This window comes from Caretta caretta, chromosome 17, assembly GCF_965140235.1.
Source record: "Caretta caretta isolate rCarCar2 chromosome 17, rCarCar1.hap1, whole genome shotgun sequence".
In the NCBI taxonomy this organism is placed as follows: Eukaryota; Metazoa; Chordata; order Testudines; family Cheloniidae; genus Caretta; species Caretta caretta.
The window spans coordinates 23,418,611-23,440,791 of record NC_134222.1 but is presented as its reverse complement, the minus strand read 5'-3'; the positions used below and the strand labels follow the sequence as shown (position 1 = coordinate 23,440,791).

At 46.2% G+C, this 22,181-nt stretch overlaps 1 protein-coding gene across 1 annotated transcript in view; it reads right to left on the bottom strand.

Annotated features, from left to right (window-relative positions):
* Nucleotides 1-2,054: 2,054 nt before the first annotated feature.
* Nucleotides 2,055-22,181, bottom strand: part of LOC142069490 (myeloperoxidase-like) — a 51,281-nt gene continuing 31,154 nt past the window's right edge. The window contains exons 7-11 of the mRNA XM_075120770.1: nt 18,686-18,938; nt 11,028-11,198; nt 8,153-8,390; nt 5,453-5,670; nt 2,055-2,497 (exon numbers count right to left, since the gene is read on the bottom strand). Of these exons, the coding sequence (XP_074976871.1) occupies nt 5,463-5,670; nt 8,153-8,390; nt 11,028-11,198; nt 18,686-18,938 (870 nt within the window). The 3' untranslated portion in view covers nt 2,055-2,497; nt 5,453-5,462. The remainder of the gene's footprint in view (nt 2,498-5,452; nt 5,671-8,152; nt 8,391-11,027; nt 11,199-18,685; nt 18,939-22,181) is intronic.

The window sequence follows — 22,181 nt, the reverse complement described above, 5'->3', positions numbered from 1 at the left end:
TACTAAACTGGGAGGAGTGGTTGATATGCTGGAGGGCAGGGATAGGATACAGAGGGACCTAGACAAATTGGAGGATTGGGCCAAAGGAAATCTGATGAGGTTCAATAAAGATAAGGGCAGGGTCCTGCACTTAGGACGGAAGAACCCAATGCACAGCTACAGACTAGGGATCGAATGGCTAGGCAGCAGTTCTGCGGAAAAGGACCTAGGGGTTACAGTGGACGAGAAGCTGGATATGAGTCAGCAGTGTGCCCTTGTTGCCAAGAAGGCCAATGGTATTTTGGGATGTATAAGTAGGGGCATAGTGAGCAGATCAAGGGATGTGATCGTTCCCCTCTATTTGACATTGGTGAGGCCTCATCTGGAGTACTGTGTCCAGTTTTGGGCCCCGCACTACAAGAAGGATGTGGATAAATTGGAGAGAGTCCAGCGAAGGGCAACAAAAATGATTAGGGGACTGGAACACATGACTTATGAGGAGAGGCTGAGGGAACTGGGATTGTTTAGTCTGCAGAAGAGAAGAATGAGAGGGGATTTGATAGCTGCTTTCAACACCTGAGAGGTGGTTCCAGAGAGGATGGTTCTAGACTATTCTCAGTGGTAGAAGAGGACAGAACAAGGAGTAATGGTCTCAAGTTGCAGTGGGGGAGGTTTAGGTTGGATATTAAGAAAAACTTCTTCACTAGGAGGGTGGTGAAACACTGGACTGCATTACCTAGGGAGGTGGTAGAATCTCCTTCCTTAGAAGTTTTTAAGGTCAGGCTTGACAAAGCCCTGGCTGGGATGATTTAATTGGGGATTGGTCCTGCTTTGAGCAGGGGGTTGGACTAGATGACCTCCTGAGGTCCCTTCCAACCCTGATATTCTATGATTCTATGATTCTTAACCCTTTACAGGTGAAAGGATTTTGCCTTTGGCCAGGAGGGATTTTATAGCCCTGTATACAGAAAGGTGGTTACCCTTCCCTTTATATTTATGACAGATGCCAATTCATTTGCAAAAATATAGGGTGCCTTTAGCCAGGAGCTGATCCTTGCAGAACCCCACTAATAACTCAGTCATTGATAATTCTCTGTTACCAATTATGTTTGAGATCTATCAGTTAGTCACCAATATGGAGCAGGTGCGAATGGTGGTTTTCTAGCCTGAATGATTTTCATGGGGAGAGGTATCGCTCTGGCTCTAGGACTTTGTAAATTCAAACTTCCACTTCCACTCCCCTAACAGAGTACAGGCCTTTACAAAATGGTTTGGAACGTATTTTTTTACAACAAAACCAACCACCTGGTGTTCACTTACCTTCTCAAAAACAGCTGAGCAATTTTGCTCAAACTTTCCAGAAAATTAACCTGTGGTAAGTGTGGAAAATTTCAGACCTTAAAGTTTGGCAACTGAAAACAAATGTTTCTAATGGAAAGTGTCAGGCAATCTTATCCAGAGGTGCTGATCCTCTCCATCCATAATTAGCATACTTTTTAGTGTGATTGCAGTGAGGTTGATCCCCACCCCAGACAGAAAAGAGTTAAAGAACTCCTTTGGGCACAATCAGCCTCAGTCTGCTGTACCTGTGAGGCATGTCAAGCCCGGAGATGGGTGGGTCCCTAAAAGGGAGGATCCCTGCTCAGTGCAGGGTGGCACTCTGAAGGAGCAGGACTGCAACTCAGAGTCCTTTGGCCCCTGGAAACAGGGATTGCAGAACAGGGAAAAGGTTTGAGAGCCTTGTCCCCCTAAGCTCTCTCAGAAAGGAGAAGTGCCAGGTCTTTTCTCTTTCTTTGGCTTCCCAAAGGTCTCAGACTATGCTTTTTGTGGGCTGCAGAAGCATACTGACTTTTGGTTGGCACAAAAGGGGGCTGACGCCTTGAACAAAACAGCTGGGGGGCAGTGCCCTGGACTCTGAGACAGGAGTAGTGGCCCTTTCCCTGAGGGGGTGCTAGAGACGTATATCGTCTGCTAGATAGTGCTATTTGGTTAACAGTGTATTTGTTCCAATGTACTGACAATAATCAGAAATGGGAGGTGATGGTACCCAAATACACCTTTGCATAAATCAGGCTTTATTGAGATAATATCTTAAATGTGTACAACTTGCCCATTCACCATTCAGAGAAACCAGAAAGAGAATCAATCATCTGTATTATAAAGAAATTGAAGAATCACAAAAATAGGTGCCAGTAGGCAGCCTACAATCACTAACTTGTAAATCTGCACTCATGGGCTTCAATTCAATCTGGACTTCTTTAGCTAGTGTTATTAGCTAATCCTAGTTCTTTTAGCAATGGCCACTTGCAAGCTAATTACAGGGCTGGAAGTTTTTGCAAATGGAAGAAAATCGACACAAACACAGGCAAAATGGCAGCAGCTAGGCCATGCATTCCAGCCAGCAAAGTCAGTGGGGGGTTAGACTGAAAGGAGTGAAGAATCCTTGCCAGCAGCATCCTGAATCCAGCCCTCCAAGGAAATCTCAACTTCCATCATAAGGAGTCACTGGATGCTTGTTCTGTGGGGTGAAATGGGAAAGGTGTCAATAAAGCAGAGAAGGCTCCTGGGTGGCTGGGATTGTTCTGGACATGAAATTTCCCCTGAAATATTGTGTATTCTGCCTCTGAGTGAAGCAGTTTTTGGTGTTGAACATTCAGCACCTGTAATTACCCAGGTTATCCCCTTTAGCCTTTTTAGAATATTGGCAGAATATTAGCTTTTTTCCCAGTCCTCTGGGACTTTCCCATTCTTTCTAATATTTGTTAAAAATTAAGATCAATGGCTCAGAATGCTTCTTGGGCAATTCTTTTGGAACTCTTGGATGCAAATTCTCTGGTCTTGCGGATTTAAAGAAATTTCTCTTTAGCAGGTGTAGTTTCACATCTGCCTAGTTACTGCTGGAATAAAAGGTATATCACTGGCACTGTAAGACACGATTGCATCATCCAGCTTCTTTTCAATCTGATATTAGGGGGCCCTTTAATCTACTGGACAAAGGAATTACAAGGTTACCCATGGACACCCAGGAGATGTCGGAACTGCTGGGAGCTTTACAGGTCAGAGACCCTGGAGACCCAGGAAATCCAGAGACCGCGCCACTGGAAGATACAGTAGGAAGCACCCCAGGGGAACTAGACATTGATCCAGTTGTAGGACTGGGCACTAACTTAGCGTGTTTTGGTCGGATCTTTGCTGAGCCAGTGGTGAGTACACTAGCTGCTGACAGGGCCCTGGGCTGGGACCTGGTGGAATAAGGAGGGTTTGGGTCCCCTTACCCTGCCCACCACCTCCCTTTAGCGGTGGCCCATCCCCCTCTGACTGTTAGGCTGCATGGCCCTGCGAGAGAGGGCAACCCTGTTGACCCTGGCAATTAGGCAATGCCACTCTGAGGCTAAGGGTGCTCAGGAGGACTTAGCCGTAGGGCTATAATGCCCTTTCCCCCACCCCAGAGGGGGACAGGGTGCACTTGCCCCGTGACAGTTTCTCACTGCCTTCCGAGCTCAGCACATGCATGAAGAGCAGCTGGCTGAAGCTGAACCAGGATAAGACTAATGTGACACATGTGGGAAACGAAAAGCACTCCTCCTCTATCACAATCCCAGCCATCTGCCCTCAGACTGCCACTCTGGTCCACAGCCTGGGGTCCTCTTAGATTTATGTAGCAACAGCAACAAAGAAAAAACCTCCCTGCGGTCTGTGGCTGGCCCGATTGTGCCCGGTGTTAGAAAAGGCAGACCTGGCCACAGTGATCTGCGCACTGCAATACTTAAGCTGGGTATTGCAATTCCTTGTATCTACGAGGGAAGACCAAGCCCTGAGGAAAAACAGCTTGTTCAAAACACAGCAACGTGGTCGCTCTGCAACACAGGACACTGGGAACACATCACCCCAGCATGCCGTTCTCTGCACTGGCTCCCCATTCAATTCAGAGCCCAGTTCCACGGGGTGCTGTCCGGATTTTTCAAGACCCTGCATGGCACTGGTCCTGGCTCCCTGAGAGATCGGTCACCCTGCTGCAGCCAGGGGTCCTCCGACACCTGAGTTCCGCTGGAACACTAGGGCTGGCCAGAAACAGCACTTCCAGTTTGCGGAAAAATGAGGTCTCTAATTTGTTTGGTTCCAATTCAAAACCAAATTGAGACCTTTCAAAATCCCCCACACCCAAATATGAGTACAAGCACCAGCCCACCCCAGGATATCCAATAGCCTGATTGTTACGGCATTCTCACGTGGGATGAAAACACCCCAGGTTCACATTCCCAATTTGCAGTAGGCACTTGAATCTTGCACATCCCAAGTGCGTACCCTGACCACCAGGCAATAGAATCAGCCTCTCTGGAGCAATAAACACGTAATTTTTTCAATATAAAATGGAACAGCTCCAACAGGAGTCATTGAAAGAGAGTGACTCTATAGCCTAGTGGTTAGAGCACTTACTTGGGATGTGGAAGACCCAAGTCCTTGCTCCTGAGCAAGCTGTTGTGGGGTAGGGCTGGTTCTCTCCAGAAAGTCCATCCTGGACCTGAGAAACCTTCCAAATGACGTTAAAATCATTTCAATCCCCCTGAGGCCAGAAAGGGGGAGCACATTTTCATCTGTAACTCGTGGGAGCTTGGTTGATGCTATGGGGATGAACACTGTGTAAGTGCCTGAGTAGAACACTAGACACGATTTCAGAAATATCATCCCAGCAGTGAGGTCTAGGAGGCTGTGGAAGAGTGTACCAAGGGAAAGCGTGGAAAACCCACCTCTTGGGAGTCTGGCTATGACACTAGAAAAATACTTCAGGGAACAATCCTGCACTGGCCGCAGGGACAGGGCCTGCATGGGGCCTAACAGATCCTTTCCATTTCTAGAGTGGATGAATCTCTCTTAAGAAGATAACTATGAGTACAGTCAGAATATGATCAGCTGTCAGAATATGATCCACAGCCAGGGATCTAGGGTTCCCAGTCCAACTCCCACTGGAGTAAATGGAAAGCCTCCCACTGTCTTCAGTGCAGCTGGATCCAGCCTATGGTCTGTGAGCAGGGTGGGTGAAGGCCGGGTCTTTGGTACCGGGGCCAGGCAGTGACAGAGCCTTAGGGACAAGAGAGTCAATGGGCTTGTGTTCACTAGAAAATCAGGGCGTGACAGAACATGGACCTGAACTAGTTGTGTTAACTAACGTGGTGTTAAAAGCGACTTTGCAGTGGGTGTATTCGCCAGTGCGTTGGTTAACACAACTCTGCCAAGCAGTGCTAACATTCCCTCATGTTATAGTGAAGACAAGCAGGAGCCTCTGGGGCAGATAGGAAGATCAAGGTGAGGGATTGGGAGGAAGGATCTGTTTGAGGAAGGGTGGCTGGAAGAGTGAGTTTGTTTGGAGATTGGGGTTGATCTGGGGAGGAAAGGCCAGGGAGTGCTGGGGAGGGGAAGTCTCCGCATGGGCCCGGTTGCGTGTGTTTCTCTGGGCACGGGGTCCATTCTGTACCTTCCACTCCCTAGTTACTGCGTTGTCTCCAAGGTGACAAGTCAAGACGGTCGATCACTCTGCAGTTCACAAAGTCCTCAGGATAGCGGTTGACCTTGAAGACGTCCCTGGGCACCTCTCTAATGCGAGTGTTATCACAGAGAACCCCTGGCAATGAACTGCTGCTCAGGGCACGGCGCTGCTGTGGAGTGAAAACCCCGGGATTCTCCCACCAGAACCTACAGAGAAGCAGAAAAACAGCAGTGTTACCGCCTGGGTTTATCCTTCTTGGGAATTGATTGAGTTCTGGGGGGTCACGATTTTGTTTTGTCTCCACAGATAGGAAAAGGAGCCTGCCTGTGAAAAGGAAGTACAAGGGGTGGGGTGTGAAGTCTGGGACTCACTGGAGTCAGCAGCAAAGCTCCCACCAGCTGCAGAGGGGCCACAATTTCACCGGGTAGTTTAAAAAAAGTGTATTTCTAGTGTGAATAAATCTCCTATAGCCAAACGGCCTCCAGGATTTCCAGAGAAAGACTGTGAAGATTCTATACAGATAAGTTCTATTGAAAACGAAAAGAACTTTAGATTGCAAAGTCACGGGCTAAAAAGCTTCTGCAGGAATCACAGCTGTTCTCCGGCCTGTGCTGTGCAGGAGCTCAGATGATGATCACCATGGTCTCTTCTGGCCTTAACATCTATGGATCTATGCAAAGGTTAGGGAATCCCTGAATTAAGGTTGCCTGCGCAATCTTAACTCTGCCCTCTTGTGCGTATGGGCAGTGTTAGAGACCTTAATTGAATGTTCACATACTGTTTAGTCCACAAACAGCCCCTGGCTCACTCAACGCACGGTGCTGTACGAATGAGGTAGCTGCCCAGTTCTTGGTTGTAACAGTGGGCTTGGGGGGCCAGTCAACCTAGTGGTTGGAGGACTTGACTCCCTGCTTGTGTGGTCGAGGTGCTTCAGACTTTATGACAGGGTGGACAGGGGCATGCAGTGGAGTGGAGCACCTGGGTAAGAGGGTCTGCAATGGTTGAGAACCCTGGAATAAATTGGCTAGAATAGTGAGCTGGCTACCATGGTCACCTCTACTCCCTCCCATTCCACCAGATTCCAGCCCAGGGCCCTGTTTCAGTCAACCCCTGAGTAGAGGACCTCCCAACGGGGAGTCTACGTCCACTGCCCTGGGCTACTTCCTACTGCTGCCCCTTCAGTTTGGGGCTTGGCCCCTACAGACCAGGTTCCTGTGATGGCTTGTCACCAGTAATGGCCCCTCGTGGACCCTGGGCAGCATCCTGCTGCAGTCCCAGTTTCCTCCAGGTGGAGCAGCTATAAATTTGCCAGGGTCAGAACCCCCACAAGGTCTCTGTGCTTTGGTCACCCGGGTTCCTCTCAGGCCAGGTGCACCTAGGCCTCTTTCTCTATTTCCTTTGGCCAGGAAGATGGTGCTGGGTTCCTGGTGACTGCCTCGGCTAGCAGGGCAGTGCTCCTTCCCTCGGGTAGGGAGGCAGCTAGCTCTTGCCTTTTCGCCAAACTGAGCCAGGCTCCCTCCTTTTCTCTCCCCTCCAAGCCTGGCATTGGCTGCAGGTATAACAGGGCAGGGCTAGCTGGGCCCAAAGGCTCTCTTTAACCCTTTTCGGGCTGGTGGGCAGTTACTCTGCTTGACCACATTTGTATCTTTTTCCACTCATTGTGCATGCCATCCAAGCACTGCGCAGAAGACAGACTAGTGTATTCCAGGAACTCGCCCTGTTTCAGGGAGGCATTAGCTGATTTTACTGACAGGCCCAGAGGGCTCTTTGCTCCCGTTGGAGCTGGGGCCATGATCTGACCAGGCTGGTGAACACCTGCAGGCAGTGCTACGGCTAGTGAAGGGCACAGTCTGGAGGGCTGCACTCTAGGAGATGCCTCTCCTCCTTGGTCTGTGAGGCTGGTGTATGGTGGAGCAGATCTCAGGGTTGCTGCTGCCTAAGCACTCCCCACGCTCCATGAGGAAGGGGGAATCTTTGCCATGCTGTTAGTGCGGCTCCTGCTACTGGATAGCATGTTGTCGGGGTTTTCCCAGAACCCCGACAACATGCAATCATGTAATTAAAAAGACGGTCAAAATGCATACGCACAAGGGTGTCAAATTAAGATTGCAGGCAGCCTTATTTCTGAGTGCTTCTGAGTGCTCAACTTTGCAAACTACACAACTTTCTTTTAATGTAGTGTTTCTGAATGTCATCAATTATGGCAGAATGGTGCTGACATTGTTGTTAAAAGGAAAACTCTGCTGCAACAATAACCGTCAAATTAAACCTGCATTTGTAAGAAATGTTTTTAAAGTGGCAATACACAAAACAGAAATCAAAATTGACATAGTGTTTGCATTTTTCATGTTGGTTTGAAGCAGGCTGGATTCATAAACACAGGATCACGACCCCAGAAATTATCACCTTTAAAGGAGATTTAAGGGGGTGTTTCACCTTTTCTTCACCTTCTAAAGACCATCCATGCACCAGTGATTGGAGCTGCCTGGCCATGCAGGGGTTAATCAACTGCCCTTCCCACAAGGGCACCCCTTTAATAACTGTGAATGAAACTCCGGTATTGAGCTGTGGAGCTTGGAACACCAAGCAAGCTCATCGGCGAGGGAATGGAACAGCACAGGACACCGACTGCCGTTTGTTCTTTTGTAAATAAAATGGAAGTGGAGATTCACTTTCCAGTCAGCCTACCTGTCCCCATCTCGCAATTTCCTGAACTGAGATCCAATGATGCAAGCCAGGAGAGGTCCCACTCTGCCATTGGGAACAAACGGCTCTGCCATAGCCCCAATCCAGATGTCAATATTGTCTGGTGTCCCGTACAGGTCCATGAACTTCTTGGCTAGCTTACGATTTCTCAGCACTTCAGAGAGTTCAGCTAAGTTGCGAGGCTGTGAAAGCCCACAGAATTGCCTCCAGGCGTTATACCCTGCAGAACCAGAGCAGAGCAGTCAGTACTGCCATCTGTGCCAGCATCACCCCATCTGTAGTCCGTTCCCCACGGGCAGCCCGCTTTGCCTTTGCCCACTAGTAACATTTGCCTTGTCCAGGATTTTAAAACGCATTTCAGCTGATGTTGATGTGTCATCTAGGATCAGACACTGAATTAACAAAGTACTGTCTTCACAAATGGGAGTGGGAGTTAAAGCTGACTTAGAAAGTTCAGTGTCCTACTCATCTTGCATCTCAACTACTGCAGCAGTCTCTTCTCTGGCCTTGACAAATGCAATCTTGCTCCGCTCATAACGATCCAGAATACTTCTGCAAGGATAATTTTCCTAGCCAATTGCTTTAACCACGTCATTCCTCTCTTTAGATCCCTCCACTGTCTCCCTCTTCTCTAATGCATCGAACACAAGCTGCTTGTATTCACTTTCAAGGCCATTTACGCCTATCATCAAGGCCTCACCCTGCCTATCATCTCTCATGCACCATCTAGGTGTCAGTTCCTACGTGACTGGCCAATGGCAGCCCTCATTGCCCACTTGTTAAATTTTCAAGCAAGCACCTTTGAGCTTTCTCTCATGCTGTCCCTTGCACATGGGAGGAGCTCCCTGTCAACGTTCTCAAAGAGACCTCATTATCCTTCTTCAAACTCTCCTGTGTGTGATGCCTACAAAAGCTTGCCAACAATTAGGCTGCTACTGTTTTGAGACCCACTGCCTGGCGGCCTGATCAATATTGTCTCGCTGTTTCCTTGTGCTTCCCTGGAGGTATGTCTGTAGCCATCTATTGTCTCCTCTTATACTTAGATTCTTCTTCTGTCTTTTTGTTCTGTGTTTGTACAGGGCCTAGCACAGTGAGGTCCTGCTCCAGTACTTGGGCTCCTAGGTTCTATGGTAAAACAAATAACAATAATAATCCAAGGTTCAGAATCTGCCAAAGGACATTGTTTTGGTTTTGAAAGTTTGAGCAATTTCTACCAAAAAGTGAAGTCCAGATACTATTCCTGCTGGGAAAAATCTAGTCACCACTGTTTGCATGGACTCCAAGGTCAGAAGGGACCCCTGATCATCTAGTCTGACCTCTTGTAGATCACAGGCCAGAAACTTCCCCACAAGGAATTTCTTTTGAACGAGTGTATCGTTTAAAAAATCCATCCAACCTGGATTTAAAAGTTGCCAATGATGGAGAATCCACCACAACCCTTGGTCAAATTGCTCCAGTGGTTGATTACCATCACTTAAAAATTTATGCCTTATTTCAAATCCAAATTTGTCTAGCTTCAGCTTCCAGACACTGGGTCTTGTTGTACCTCTGTCTGCCCATTTAAAGAGCCAATTATCAAATTTCTGTTCCCCATGTGGTACTTACAGACTGATCAAGTCAACCATTAACCTTTCAGCGTCAAGCTAAACAGATTGAGCTCCTTGCCTCTCTCACTATAAGGCATGTTTTCCACCCCTTCAATCATTCTTATGGCTCTTTTCTGAACTTTCTCCAGGTTCTTCTTGGATTGTGGGCACCAGCACGGCACACAGTATTCCAGCAGCAGTCGCACCAGTGCCAGATTCAGAGGTAAAATCACCTCTCTGTTGCTACTCAAGATTCCCCTGCTTATTTCTCCTAGGATCTCATTGTCTCTTTTGGCCATGGCATTGCACAGGGATCTCACCTTCAGCTGATTGTCCACCATGACCCACAAATCTTTGTCAGAGTTTGAGGCAGTTACAGCAGAAACTCTCCTGGACATCTTCTCCATGTTGGGTGCTGAGACTCTGACCTCTCCTACCCCTTTTACCACGAGTCCTCTTGGTGGGGCTGCCCCCTGTCCCTCTCGGGGTGTTCCCAGGGCTCTGCCCTTGCTTCATCTCCCTTCGCTCCCTGGACAGCCTCACAGGACTCAGCTCTCATCTGCACACTGATGGCTCACACAGCTCTCTCCATGCCTCGCCTGTCTCCTGCTGTCCAATCCCGCCTCTCAGCCTGGCTCTCTGACATCTCTCTTCGGGTGTCCTGCATCATCTTACCCGGGACACGGCCAAACCCAAACACCTTCCCTTCCCTCCCAAATCTTCCCTCTTCTGCATCACCATCGATAGCCCCCAGTCCCGTCACTCGGGCCTGCATCGCAGGGGCTATTTCTGACTCTGCCCTCTCCCTTGCTGCCCATCCAGGTCATTTCCAAACCCTGCTGCTTCCTCCTCAGCATCTCCAAGATCCCTTCTTTTCTTTCCATTCCACACCAGATCTCTTGTCCAGGTCCTGACTGTTGCACCAGCCTCCCTCTGGCCACCCGGACACTCCCTTTCCCTCTGGCCCATCCAGAATCCAGCAATAGAGCACCTTCCCTCTCCATCCATGATCACATCCCTCCCCTGCCTCTCATCAGTTCTGACATTAGATTTAAGCCTCTGTCCACCTTCTCCGAGTCTCTGCACAGTTCTGCCCCTCCCTCGTTATCTTTCTTTTTCAATGTTGTATTACCCCCCTTCTCCTCTACTCCGCCTTCTCCTCTGTCCTTCCTGGGTTGTCTGGAAAAGCCTAGCACATTGTGGAAGCAACTGCAAACAACGCAGAAAGAACATTATTACTACCTATGGGATGCAGTCTTATGCTTACTTACCTGGAAGACCATGATCTCTTCCCCGTTGCAGGTTTAAGGCTGCTAGATCCAGTCCAATTATTTCTACCTGTTCAAAAAGCCGCTCCTGGAGCTCCTCAACCACCATTTGATTCTGTTTCATTAGTTTTGCATGGTCAACCAGCAGACCACGGAGAAGCGGGTCAATGCCACCTGCAATGAAGGTCAAGTCCAGAAAGAAACAGAACAGTCTGTAATACATTCCACCTTGTAGGCTACATTTTGTGCAACAGAAGGTTAGCCCCAGTGCTCACTTTGCTCTTCAGGGGTCACCTGAGATCCTTCCTGCTCTGATGGTTGGGAAGGTTCTTCTTAGCACCATGTTCCCCCTAAGGAACCAGAGTAGTTTTAAGAATGTCTGCAGATGCAGAGGCCTGTTGGCTGACAACAACATGAGCTGCTCAAAGGAAGCCAAGCAGTTTTAGTAAACAAACTGCATAGGAAGAACCGGGAAGGCTTCTCCTTCAGGAAAAGTGGATCTTTGTGTTTCTACCTCACAGCAATAAAACAGGAGCTGGAAAAGGCCTCGCAGGTAGAGCTGGCTGGGCAATGTGTGTTTTGTTCCTGGGAAAAATTTCATTGAAATTTATCTTCAAAAGTATAACAGAGGCTTGGGTGGCTGGGTTGCCTAGTGGTTAGATCTCCTGGCTCTCAGCCCCCTACTGAGCTCCACCTTTAAGGCTGGGGGTGGATAGGAGGACCCAGGCCCTCCCTCTCCACCATCTCCCAGCCCAGAGCCCTGTGTATATCAACCCCCAAATAGGGGGTTGGTGTCCCTCCCAACAGGTAGTCCAATCCACTGCCCTGAGTTACTTCCTACCAGTGGGTTCAGCTTGGGGCATGGCCCCTCTAGTCCAATCTTCCAGGCAGCATGCTCCCTGTAATGTTCCCTCTTGGGTCTGAGGCAGCACCTCTCTGCGATCCCCGGCTCCTTCAGGCAGGGCAGCCACGAACTGGTGAGGGCAAGCCCCACAATATCTTGGGGATCCACTCAATCAGTTTTCTCTGATTCTGGGGGTTCCTTTGCAGTCTCCCCTTGGCTGGGGAGCTAGCTCCTGTCTCTACACCAGTCAGCCCTGAAGTGAGCCGGGTGCCCTCCTTTTCTCTCCCCTATAGGCCTGGCATTGGCTGCAGGCCGAATGGGGAGAGGTTAGTTGGGCCCAAAGGCTCTTTTTAACCCCTTCCGTGCTGGTGGGTGGTTCCCCTTCTTCACCACAAAAAGTTTTCAGGTTTTCATCAAATACCTGAAAATCAAAATTTTGGGACCAACAGTGGCAAAAAAGTGAAAAATACCTGATTTTCAGCTGAAATGTTTTGGTATTCAGGTTTTCAACAACAAAAATTCAAAAAATGTTGTTATACGTGGGGAATTTCTGTGGAAATTTTTATTTTGACAAAAAAGCCCCCATTCATCGAAAAAAAATGTTTCAAATACAAACTTTCACCAAGCTCTAGATAAAGAAAAGGAGGACTTGTGGCACCTTAGAGACTAACAAATTTATTTGAGCGTAAGCTTTCATGAGCTACAGCTCATTTCATCGGATGCATGCAGTGGAAAATACAATGGGGAGATTTACATACACAGAGAACATGAAACAATGGGTGTTACCATACACACTGTAACCAGAGTGATCAGGGAAGGTGAGCTATTACCAGCAGGAGAGCCGGAGTGCGGGGGGAGGGAACCTTTCGTAATGATAATCAAGGTGGGCCATTTCCAGCAGTTGACAAGAATGTGTGACGTCCACATATCTATTCAGGGGACACCATCATAGGGCCTAATCACATCAGTCACACTATCAGAGGCTTGTTCACCTGCACATCTACCAACGTGATATATGCCATCATGTGCCAACAATGCCCTTCTGCCATGTACATTGGTCAAACTGGACAGTCTCTACATAAAAATAAATGGACACAAATCAGACGTCAAGAATTATAACATTCAAAAACCAGTCAGAGAACACTTCAATCTCTTTGGTCACTCGATTACCAACCTAAAAGTGGCAATTCTTCAACAAAAAAACTTCAAAAACAGACTCCAACGAGAGACTGCTGAATTGGAATTAATTTAGGCTTGAATAAAGACTGGGAGTGGATGGGTCATTACACAAAGTAAAACTATTTCCCCTTGTTTATTCCCCCCCCCCCACTGTTCTTGTCAACTGCTGGAAATGGCCACCTTGATTATCACTACAAAAGGTTCCCACCACCCCCGCTCCCTGCTGGTAATAGCTCACCTTTCCTGATCACTCTTGTTACAGTCTGTATGGTAACACCCATTGTTTCATGTTCTCTGTGTATATAAAGCTCCCCACTGTATTTTCCAGTGAATGCATCCGATGAAGTGAGCTGTAGCTCACGAAAGCTTATGCTCAAATAAATTGGTTAGTCTCTAAGGTGCCACAAGTACTCCTTTTCTTTTTGCAGATACAGACTAATATGGCTGCTACTCCCAAGCTCTACATGTAGGCGATACATGCCAGGCCCTCCTCATAGAGAAGGGCTTTGTTTTACAGTTCCTTTTGTTCTGTCTAGTTTTAAAATGTCCTCCCCAATGGTTTCGTAATTCCATGGATTCCCTTGGAAGAGTTGGCCAGCATTGAATTCCTTACTCTCAGGACCATTTTCCTGGAAATCAGCCTAAATTTTCCTTTGCTTAGTTTTACGCCATTACTCTCAATAACAGCTCCTGAAACACACTGAACAATCCTTCTGTCAGTGATGTAATGCAGTGCTAAGCTGTATTATACTGTTCCCAATTAGATATGAACTTGGCCCTCAGGTTCTAGACCTGGCAGCTCTTTGAGTGATGTCTATCCTAAAAGTGTACATAAGCTCTTTTAGCAGTTTTATCTGATTTGTCTATTCTCTTCATATCTGGCCACTTTGGAAATAGGTTCTTTTCCAAAGCTGGAACAGTAGTTCTGAGCTGTCTTCCCATCAGGATTTGGGCTGGACTATATCCAGTAGCCATGACTGGTGTTGATGTGTAACTCAGAAGGGCAAGGAATGGATTTTCTTGGCTGTCTGTCTAAAGCTCTCTCCGCCTCTCCATTTGCTCGTGGGTGATGTGGACTGCTAGTAATGCGATTTTGATATTCAGGATATTTTGAGCACAGGGCTGTTGGTCATTAGCTGTTGTTTGATTTCTGAAAAGCTATACAGTTCTTATAACGCTGAGTTCATAGCGGTGCCTCAGGCTAGACCCACTAAGGGACTTAGGCCCCTAATTTCCACGCCATAAGATCCTTAAAACCCCTGCTCCACTGCTGCCTAACTCTGTAGACACCTAAATTCCATAGCTGCCTACACGCCCAGCAGTGGGCATGCATAAAGCCTCCAAATCCTGATGCCACTGAGCTGCTCAGCACCCTAGCGCACACCTAAATCCCAGCAGGATTTATAAGCTAGGTGTTCCCCTACCAGGCTTGGTCCCATTTGGGTCCTGTGCAGAAGACAGTCAGCAATAAGGAGAGTGGGAATTAGACTGGCTGAAGTTCATGCTCCCCAGTTAGCAAGGGAAGAGCTGTTTCCAAATCCCCCTCTGCTTGATTTGGCACAAAGCCTTGAACTCAGCTCTCCTACATCCCAGGTCAGAGCCCTAGCTGGCAGGCTATTGGTTAATCTGAGGGTGGGGGTGTCCCAGTCACTCCTGTCGAAGCTGTTCCGTTTGGTATTAAGCAATTCATTGGGCCAGAGACAGAGAGCGAGAGATGTTGACTCGATAGCCTGGTGGCTAGGGCCTGTATCTACCATGTGAAAGAGCCATGGTCAAGCCCTTGCTCCAATGACTATTTACTTATTCACAAGTAGTGAGTTCACCCATGTCATACTTTGGCTAATTTGGTTTAAGATTCTGCTGAATGAGTCACAGTAAGTTGAGAGGTAGGGCAGTCAGTTCTAAAGTGGCTGCACTCTGTCCCATTGTATATATATCCAATTAGCATGAAATGCATATAAAATGAAAGTTCACCACTAAACGTGAGTGAAAGGAGCTATAGAATTGTGTATTTTTAAAATATAGCAGAATGCTATTGATAAACTCAAAATCTTGGGGGGAAAAATTCTCCTGTTTGAGATATTTGTTCGTAATCTAGATAAGGCCATTTGTTTTCCGTTTGTACTGATTTTTACTGAAAAATTCCTGGATTTTTCAAAAGCTATTATCTGGTTTTTACTGATTGTCACAACTCATGGACCGGAAAACTCTGATTATGTTAAGAAAATCCAATACATTACATTAGGTACATATATCTATGTTAGTAAATCAGTCTAAGTGTAAATGCAAGGCTGTCTGTTAAAGTAACACAATGTAGTGGAAGATACACATAGGCAAGTACATATGTTAATGTACAGTTCATGAAGTAACTTTTAAATTGCTTTTACTTTCAATCCTCTTACTTTTCTCTGCTTGTTGCTTTTTTTTTCTGTCCTCTCATCCAACATTAATCCTGGTATTTACTCAGAAAACTGGGAAATTAATTTTTTGCACTGATTTTCACCTCTTTTTTAGTTTTTGTAATAAAAACACTGATAAATCCCTAGATAATTTTAAACACAATAAAAACTGAAAATGAAGGGCCTTGACCATAGTCCCAGCCAGATGTTAATCCTGCCTGCTACATCGTAAAGGTAGCTAGGTGCCATCTAAAGACACAGATAGAAGCCCAATGGGATCTTCTCAATAGATATTAGGCACGTAGGTGCTTTGGGAAATTCCACTAGCTGCTAGCTGCATCTTTAGATATCTAATGACCTTTGAAAATCTGGTCCTAGGCCTCTGCATCTCAGTCTCTGGAGCTGTAAAATGGAGATAATTCCCACCTCTGAAGGTCATGAGACTTACTTCTTGTTTGGAAAGTGATTTTGAGGCCTTGATTAAAGGCATATTTAATATGAAAACTGTACATTGTATAAGTTTTATAAACTAAGCGGACTATCAGCAAAAGCATCATTTAAAAATGGTGGCTTATTAGAATTAATAGAACAGCTATTAAAAGTTATGTTGCATAGAATCATAGAATCATAGAATATCAGGGTTGGAAGGGACCTCAGGAGGTCATCTAGTCCAATCCCCTGCTCAAAAGCAGGACCCATCCCCAATTAAATCATCCCAGCCAGGGCTTTGTCAAGCCTGACCTTAAAAACTTCTAAGGAAGGAGATTCTACCACCTCCCTAGGCAACGCATTCCAGTGTTTCACCACTCTCCTAGTGAAAAAGTTTTTCCTAATATCCAACCTAAACCTTCCCCACTGCAACTTGAGACCATTACTCCTTGTCCTGTCCTCTTCCACCACTGAGAATAGTCTAGAACCATCCTCTCTGGAACCACCTCTCAGGTAGTTGAAAGCAGCTATCAAATCCCCCCTCATTCTTCTCGTCCGCAGACTAAACAATCCCAGTTCCCTCAGCCTCTCCTCATAACTCATGTGTTCCAGACCCCTAATCATTTTTGTTGCCCTTCGCTGGACTCTTTCCAATTTATCCACATCCTTCTTGTAGTGTGGGGCCCAAAACTGGACACAGTACTCCAGATGAGGCCTCACCAATGTCGAATAGAGGGGGACGATCACGCTATGCCCCTACTTATACATCCCAAAATGCCATTGGCCTTCTTGGCAACAAGGGCACACTGCTGACTCATATCCAGCTTCTCGTCCACTGTCACCCCTAGGTCCTTTTCCGCAGAACTGCTGCCTAGCCATTCGGTCCCTAGTCTGTAGCTGTGCATTGGGTTCTTCCATCCTAAGTGCAGGACCCTGCCCTTATCCTTATTGAACCTCATCAGATTTCTTTTGGCCCAATCCTCCAATTTGTCTAGGTCCCTCTGTATCCTATCCCTGCCCTCCAGCGTATCTACCACTCCTCCCAGTTTAGTATCATCATTGCATTGTAACTGGGAATTATATCTACACTGATGAGAGGCAGAACATTCAAAGCAGAAGATTAAACTAGCCCTGCAGCAGGAGTAAGACACAACTTAGCCTCTGCTCATGTTCCAGGTCTTTAAGGATACAATTATCAGCAAGTTCTTTTGCAGATGCCCACTGCCAGTTTTTGCATATAATTTCATAGTTTAAGTGGTATTGCAAGGTTACATTTACTCAACACAGTGAAAGTTACTGGCAGCTTTAAAAATCTTTCCTAGAGTGACAGGCTGGGTGAGGTAATATCTTTTATTGGACGAACATCTGTTGGTGAGAGAGACCAGCTTTTGAGCTACACAGAGCTCTTCCTCAGGTAGTGTAGCACAAAACCTGGTCTCTCTCCCCAACAGAAGTTGGTCCAATAAAAGATATTACCTCACCCACCTTGTCTTGCTAATATCCTGGGACCGAAATGGCTGTAACAACGCTGCATCCTAGAGTAATTTTGTTGCTCTTTTTTAATGCCTTCAATTTGTTTTAATTCTGGTGCCCAGAGCTGAATGCAGCATTCCAAGTGCAGTCACAGTCGAACAGGGACTGTCACCTTCTTGCTCCATGAGCTGTTCCATCTACATATGCAGCTCAAACTTGCACTGGCTATTTGTGGTGCCATGTTTAGACTGAAGCTCATGGCTCACCTGCTGTCCATTGTTTATCCATTTTAGAGTTTTCTACCATTACCCATCACCAGGCGTGATGCGTGAACCACCCATTTGGGGAGGCTAACCCCCGGCCCTGCCCTTCCCCACACCCTCCCCGCTGGAGCCTTGAACCCCCACCGGCAGCCCCCCAGCCCTGGGCCGCCTGAGTGCCCCCAGCCCCAGAGCGCTGGGCAGTCGGCCCCTGGCGTGGACCCTAGTGCCCCAGAGCCTTAGCCAGGTGGCCCCCGTTGTAGCCCCCAGTGTCCCAGAGTGTCACGCAGGCTGTGCGGCCCCCAGTGCCCCAGAGCGCTGTGTGGGTGGCATGGCCTCTGCACCTCCAGTCCTAGAGCATCGGGTGGGCAGCCACAACACCTAACAGCCCAAGCACTGGCCCCAGCTGCTCCAAGTCCTGGGCCGTGGGCCAACAGGCCCCAGCCCCATGCCTCAGCCCCAGCCTGGGCCATGGGGAAAGAGGAGGAAGCAGGAGGGGGCCTCAGGGTGAAGATGAGCATTGCCATGCCAGGCTGTTTACGGAGGCTCAGCCTCCTTTGGCCTCCGATACCCGCCACTCATGCCCATCACCATACTGACTTAGTACCTTCCAGGTTAATTAGATTAGCATCGTGAGGTCCTGCTGGACTTCACAGAGTCTTTGGCTCATCTCCCTTCCCCCTGGATATGAGAAGCTCTAGCTGTGGAAGGTGTGGGGAGGGCGATTGTAAATGTCATTCTGGAAAACCTCTTATCGAAGAAGAAGGTTTTGCAGACCCAAGTCTATAAAAGGTCTGTAATAAATATCCCTATGGCCAGATAGTTACCTTTGATGAAAACTGTTTATTTGCTGGAATTAAGGAAATGATTTATTAACTGAAAACATGTCCTGATGCACAGAAACAAATGATCAGTTGTAACGAGCTTTAGGTTCTGATTCAGGAATGTACTTAAGCATGTGGTTAACTTGAAGCATGTGCTTAAGTTCCAGTGAACTCATGTGCTTCAGTACATTGTTGAATCTCTGCCTTGCTGACAAAGCAGGACTGCAGGCAGGGCCTGGCAAAGCATGCTTACCTTCCATTACAATCCTCCAGGAAGCACTGAATGTGAGGTGAAGAGGGACCTGGAAATGTGGACCCAAAGGTTGGAAATGATCATCTAAACGGGTCACAAAAGGCTGTACAGAACCATGACCAAACCGAAAAGCCAAGGAGAATACATTTGCCACGGTGGGATCCACAGACTCATCATAGCCCCCGTAGCATGGTATTTCCTTCTCACTCTCATCTCCAAGCAGAAGTGGCAAGTAGTCTCTGTATGTTACTACCTGGAAGGGAGTACAGACTGAGTTAGAAGCTCATATACACTCTTTCTAAAGGAAAAAACGATCACTTTCTAACGTTATCAATAGGATTGGTCAAAAATTCTGTGTCAAAATGCAAGACATCAATGAAACAGCCAGGAAGGTAAAAGACAACAAGAAGGAAATTTTAAATATATGAGACACAAAAGCAATTCAAGCAATGGCTTTGTTCTGTTACTAGGTATGGATGGCAAAATTGTGCGTAATGATGCAGAAGAGGCAGAAGTCTTCAATAAATATTTCTGTTCTGTGTTTTGAAAGGAGCAGGAGGATGTATTCATAACTTACAGTGATCATTAAATGCTTTCTATTCCAATAATAAGTAGGGAGCATGCTAAACAGCAACTGCTGAAGTTAAAAGTTTTAAATCTGCAGGACTGGAAAACTTTCCCCCAAGAGAATTAAAAGAATTGGCCGGGGAGCTCTCTGAGCCACTGATGTTGATGGTCCAGAGGACCAGAGAAAAGCCAGTGCGCTGATATTCAGAAGGGTGACTAGAAAGGCCCAGCTACCTGAGGGGCTTGGACAGTGACTGTGCCTTGTGTTGGCCTCTGCACAGGGCTGAACTTCACTCACTGACAGCATGGCTGAGATATGAACTTTCCTCCCCAGCTGGATCTCCTTATCCTGTAAAGCTCCCCAAGAGGATGCCTTCATAAGAGATTAAAGTCCAGGACCTCCATGGTAGCATTCTCTAAAATGCTTCCAGCTCCATGATTGGGCCAGTTAGACAGGCAGAACTGAAGGCTCTCAATGTGTGGCTTAGACAATGGCATAGGGAGGAGGGATTTAGGTTTATTAGGAACTGGGGAAACTTTTGAGAATGGAGGAGCCTATACAGGAAGCATGGATTCCACCTAAACCAAATCAGAACAGGATTAAAAATAAAATTAAAAAGTTCATAAAAGAGTTTTTAAACTGAGGGTTGGGGGAAAGCCAACAGGTGCTGAGGTGCACACAGTTCAGAGAGAGCCATCCCTGTGGGGAGGATCTATTAACAGGGATTCTCTATATCCTAATAGAGAGGAGAGGATAGAAATTGCTAAAGTACAGGCAGGAGCTGAAGAGAAACAGTGAAATGAAAGAGTCTCTTCAATTATTCATCCAAAATATTAAGAAATTTTAAAAGGGTTGGTTTTCAAATGCTAGAAGTCTAAATACTAAGATGGATGAACTTGAATGCCTGGTGTTAAATGAGGATATTGATATAACAGGCATTACAGAAACTTGTGGAATGATGATAATCAACAGGATAAGGTAATAACTGGGGATAAATATATATAGGGATGACAGAGTAAGTCATGCTGGCGGGAGAGTGACAATTCATATGAAAGAAAGCATAGAGTCAAATATGGTAAAAATCTTAAATTAATCAAACTGCACCATAGAGTCTCTATGGACAGAAATTCCATGTTTGAAGAATAAGAGTAGAAATTTATTACCGACCACCTGACCAGAATGGTGATGGTGGCTGTGAAATGCTCAGGGAGATTAGAGAGGCTATAAAAATAGAACAGGAGTACTTGTGGCAACTTAGAGTCTAACAAATTTATTTGAGCATAAGATTTCATGGGCTACAGTCCACTTCATCGGATGTATAGAATGGAACATATAGTATATGTTTCTTACTATATGTTCCATTCTGTGCATCCGATGAAGTGGGCTGTAGCCCACGAAAGCTCATGCTCAAATAAATTTGTTAGTCACTAAGGTGCCACAAGTCCTCCTGTTCTTTTTGCTGATACAGACTAACACGGCTGCTACTCTGAAACCTGTCATTATAAAAATAGAAAACTCCATAATGGGGGATTTCAGCTATCCCTATATTGACTGGGTACATGTCACCTCAGGACAGGATGCAGAGACAAAGTTTGACACCTTAAATGGCTGCTTCTTGGAGCAGCTAATCCGGAACCCACAAGAGGAGAGGCAGTTCTTGATATAGTCCTAAGTGGAGCACAGGATCTGGTTCAAGAGGTGAATATAGCTGAATCACTTGGTAATAGTGACTATAATGTAATTAATTTTAATATCCTTGCAGGGGAGAAAATACAAAAGAAGTCTACCACAGCAGCATTTAATTCAGACTGGGGAACAACACAAAAACAAGTAAGCTAGTTAAACGGAAGTTAAAAGGAACAATCACAAGAGTGAAATGCCTGGAAGCTTCATGGAAACTTTTTAAAAACACCATAATAGAGGCTCAAATTAAGAAAAAATAATAATAAGAGGACCAAAAAATGCCACCATGGCTAAACAACACAGTAAAAGAGGCAGACAAAAAAAGTATCCTTTAAAAATTGGAAGTCAAATCCTACTGAGGAAAATAATGTAAAAAGGAGCATAAATTTTGGCAAATCAAGTGTAAAAGTATAAACAGCCAGGCCAAAAGAGAATTAGCAGAGCAACTAGCAAAAGATTCAAAAACTAACAGAATTTTTTTAAAGTTTGTTAAAAGCAGGAAGCCTGCCAAACAATCAGTGGGGCCACTGAATGACCAAGGTGCTAAAGGAGCACTCACAGAAGACTAGACCATTGCGTAAATGAATTTTTGCATCGATCTTCACTGCAGAGGATGTGAGGGAGATTCCCACACACCTGAGCCATTCTTTTTAGGTGACAAATCTAAGGAATTGTGCCTCTTTGAGGTGTTAATAGAGGTGGGTTTGGAACAAATTGATAAATTAAACAGTAATAAGTCACTAGGACCAAATGGTATTCACCCAAAAGTTCTGAAGGAACTCAAATGTGAAATTGCAGAACTACTAAATGTGGCATGTAAACTATCAGTTAAATCAGCTTCTGTACCAGATGACTGGAGGATAGCTAATGTGATGACAATTTTCTTAAAGGGCTCCAAAGACGATCCTGCCAATTACAGGCCAATACGCCTAACTTCAGCATTAGCCGAACTGGTTGAACTATAGTAAGGAGCAGAATTATCAGATACAGAGATTAATACGATTTGTTGCGGAAAAGTCAACACTGCTTTTGTAAAGGGCAATCATGCCTCACCAATTTAATAGAATTCTTTGAGGGGGTCAACAAGCATGTGGAGAAGCGGGATCCAGTGGATATAGTATACTTGGAGTTTCAGAAAACCTTTGACAAGGTCCTGCACCAAAGGCTCTTAGGCAAAGTAAGCAGTCATGGGATAAGAGGGAAGGTCCTCTCATGGATCAATAATTGGTAAAAAGATAGGAAACA